Source organism: Haemaphysalis longicornis, unplaced genomic scaffold, assembly GCF_048455015.1.
Source record: "Haemaphysalis longicornis isolate Haplotype H1 unplaced genomic scaffold, Haemaphysalis longicornis Haplotype H1 scaffold_8, whole genome shotgun sequence".
In the NCBI taxonomy this organism is placed as follows: Eukaryota; Metazoa; Arthropoda; class Arachnida; order Ixodida; family Ixodidae; genus Haemaphysalis; species Haemaphysalis longicornis.
The window spans coordinates 194,004,026-194,007,836 of NW_027526445.1; the positions used below are offsets into that span (position 1 = coordinate 194,004,026).

General features: G+C 54.2%; 1 protein-coding gene across 1 annotated transcript; it reads right to left on the bottom strand.

Annotated features, from left to right (window-relative positions):
• Nucleotides 1-2,316: 2,316 nt before the first annotated feature.
• LOC144148641 (uncharacterized) lies at nt 2,317-3,204 on the bottom strand. Its single transcript, XM_077680152.1, has one exon. It carries the CDS (start codon nt 3,202-3,204, stop codon nt 2,317-2,319), a length of 888 nt encoding a protein of 295 aa, XP_077536278.1.
• Between the last annotated feature and the right edge of the window lie 607 nt (nt 3,205-3,811).

Below are 3,811 nucleotides of genomic sequence, written 5' to 3' on the forward strand. Positions count from 1 at the left end.
GCGGACCCTTAATAAGGGATCCTTTTTCACCGCTTTTATGCCAGAATCCCAGAGCCAACCTCGGTAGCCACCCAGGCTGTCCGGGCCTGCCTCCGCGTCCAGCATCGGCTCTGGTGCAAGGAACTGGCCCATACAGTTCCAGGGAGTCGCTGCCACTCCCTTGGGGTTTTGCATGCCCGGGTGAGTCCTGGCTCTCACCCACCGCTGCCGTTAGCAACCTACCAAAGCTAGGCAGCCGAAACCGCCTTTGCCCAGTCAGCTGGCAGGGGGGACCACGAGCAGGTGGCAGTCGGATTTTCCCCCCCAGTCACCACGACAATCGCCCAATCATGTGTCTCAACGATAGGTTAGTTGGGCGACTGCCAATCGCACGAACAAGATTCTGTGACGTCATAGAACAGTTGCCGACAAGTGGGTAAAGGGTCACCACTGCCTCGCATGTTTCCTTTAATATCTTCATTATTTGTTCAAGGTCTGTGATAAAATTGATATCATTGTTATCGGGACAAAGTAATCTTTCTAAAAAAGCTAACTAGTATTTTGTCTTTGGTCCCGTTAAAATACGTTTTTCGTGGCTGAAATTGAGCTGAGTGAGTTTTAGCACAGTTGCGTTTCGTGTTCATGGCCCATTTTAGTGGTAGAAGCCCTTCCAACTTGCAGCGAAGCTGTTAGCCTCTCGTTCATCGGAAAAATTCGTTTCGTAAACACAAAACCCAGGCGGGACGCAGCAGTTCTCGCCCAAGACGCCGAGCGCATGCGTCAGGCTGATCTTTTCTCAGTATTTCTATAGCGAAAAAATCTCAAACCAAGCATAGAAACCACACGATGGATGATAAGGCACTGCTCAACTCAACAATGGGACATGCGTCAGGCTGGGCAGGACCCCGCAATTCTCACCCAAGACGCCGAGCGCATGCGTCAGGACCCAGAGTTGGCCACCAGAGAAGCCGAGTGCAAGCGACAAGCTTCCCGCCGAGACAACGAGGATCCTCCCCCACCAGCATGGGTCGTGGTTTACAACAGCTGCGCTGGGCATCCACTTTTGCAGGGCCAGATGGCGTCCATTTTCTTGGTACCGCATGTGTTGAATTGTTGCACGGCATTACCTAATTATGTGGGCTAACTCGTGGCAGCCCCGTCCGAGACAGGGGTGCTCAAAAAACTTTACCGTCCGTTTCACAAATAAACTTGAGAGAAGTGCGAAAGCTAGAAGTGCGTTCAATTTTAGCTGAAAGTGCGTCCAATTGATCGTCAAACATAGAAAGACCCCAATCGCAAACCGCGCAGTAAGTTAACGCATCTATACGAACGCTCTTAACGTATACCGATATGTGGTGTCTGAGATAAAGGTAGCCCTTCTTCATGGTCGATGTCTGTGTTGTCTAATCTAGAACAGTTCCTTCTGCACGATTTTTCGAGTGACCGTTCTGCAACAATGGAAGCCCGGTTCCACGCACGCGCCGTGTCTCCAGAGATCTTGCCACGGTAAGTGAAACTTTATTGAACACCCATGTTAAAGCACAGCCTCCCGAATTTTTAATGATATAGCGGGAGCGACGACCTACCGGCATTTCAGCGCCTTATCACGGTGTTCACCGGCAAAATAGGCGAGAGTACGCGCATGCGCATAGGGCCATCTGCTGTATGAGTGTCGTATGCTACGCTGTTTCCTTGAGAGTGGCACACCCCCTGCCACTGCATCTGAATGACCTTGTGCCCCACGCTGCCTAGCTACCTTTGGCGGTAGCGAAATGGTCTTGCAAGATAAGAAAAAACAGGGGGTGTTTTGCCCTGAGAAGAACAGCGGAGCAGGCGACACTCCCACAACTGATAGTTCCATGTGCGTGCGCGTACCGTCGCCTATTTTGCGGGTGAACACCGTGATAAGGCGCTGACATGCCGATCGGTCGTCGCTCCCGCTATATTATTAAAAATTTGGGAGGCTGTACATAAGGAGGCAACCTGTTAAGGTGCCAATACAGGACGATGGTTAGTCTTCGGTAGAGGGGTCCATGGACATCCCAGGACCGACTCGATCCGGGTCCCGGGCACTCCCGGTGTTCCCCTGGGCGTTGCTCCTGGTGGGCTCCTCCTGGCGTTGACTTGACGGCCGTTGTAGCTCCAGTGCTGCGATGATAGTGTTGACCGCCTGGAGCTGTGTGTCTACGTTAGGGTTGCACTTGGCGGCTTGACGGCTTCTATTTCCGGAGGACTGACTGACTGACTCAAAAACATTTATTTACAGACGTTTTTACAGGGAGGGTGGAGAGCGGCCCTTAAGGGGCCGCCCCGTACAAAGACTAGGTGGGCTCTCCCTTATAGGATCCCAATGGCGTCGGCCGCGGCCCGGGCCCGCCCGACCAGGGCCCGTTGGGCCGTCAGGTCAAAGCATCCGAGCAGGGCTGCCTCCCAGTCCTCCCGGGAAGGGTTGGGTACAGGGGGTTGGTTTGGGGTTTTTCGCCATGCCCACACCATGTGGAAAATGTCAGAGGAATCTTCCTCACGGGGCGGGAACTTCCCCGTGCAAGCGGGGTCGAAGTGTTTTAAGACTGCCGGGCACAAGAGAGTTTTGATATAAAGGCGAAGGAGGATGCGCTCCCCCGCCTTCGTGAGGCCCCTACAGGGCTTGGGATAGAGGGAATGGCCGGATTGATAAAACTGTGTGACCTCCTTAAAGGTGTAAGCGGGATTGGGTTCTAGGTCCGGATCGGTAGGGGATGAGGATGGTGCCCGGAGAGTGAGCGCGCGGGCAGCGGCGTCAGCCGCTTCATTACCCTCAAGACCCGTGTGAGCCGGAGCCCATATGATCGTTCGATTCGCGGGGGCACCCAGGTAGTTAGTGTTTTGCAGAATTTTGTCAGTAAAGTACCGAATGCACCCCTGTTCGATATTGCGGCAGGTACCCTTTGAGTCGGTGATAATGACCCGCGATTCCTGATCTGCGGCGGCTAGCGCGATGGCAATCTCCTCCGCGTGTGTAATATAGTGTGCACGGAAAGTGAGTCCGTTCACTTCCGTATTTTGGTGGACGACCACGGCCGTGTACCAACCCGCGTGGTGCGGGCCGGAGGCGTCTACGTAAAAGACTCCGTTCTTAAGACCATAGTGGCGAGCCAATGCTTCTACCCGCGCGACGCGTCGGCCCCACTGATCTCCACTAGAGTTGGAGATCAGTGGTCGGCCCCTGCGGTCATCTTGTGTCATGTTGGCCGGAAGAGGACGCACATGCAGGTCGTATCTCCAGACTTCAGGAGTCTTTACGCGCTTTTCCGTATGTATTGAGTGATGTATGTGTAGTCGGGCAAGAAGACGGCAACCCGATCGACGGTATCTTCGAGAGCCTAGTGTATTGATTCGCCAAGTGCGCCTCACGCAGCTCCTTGAATGTGTTCGCCATTCCCAGGCCTATAGAAGGCGCCGGTTGGAGGTGTGGAGCGGAAGGTCGAGAGCGCGCTTGTAAATTTTGTGGAGAATGACCTCGAGTACATTCTCGTCAAACCTGCGTAGGTGGAGGTATGGAGCCGAGTACAGGACTCGGCTGGTTACGAATGCATGCGCCAGCCGCAAGGCATCTTTGCATCGTAACCCCCCGTGCTTTAGCGTTGTTCCCGTTGCTGCGTTGTTGCATTGCCATAAGATGTGAGCCAGTGTAGCTCTCTGGTCGACCAACCGTTCTAGGGGGAGATGCATTAGTTTTTCTGACAGAACGCCATCGGTCACACCAAGGAAGCCTTCGCTTTAACAGCTTCCGTCCAACCAGCCTCGAACACCGCCTGTGCTCCGGGGCTACGGGCCGCGTTCCGAGAAGGAG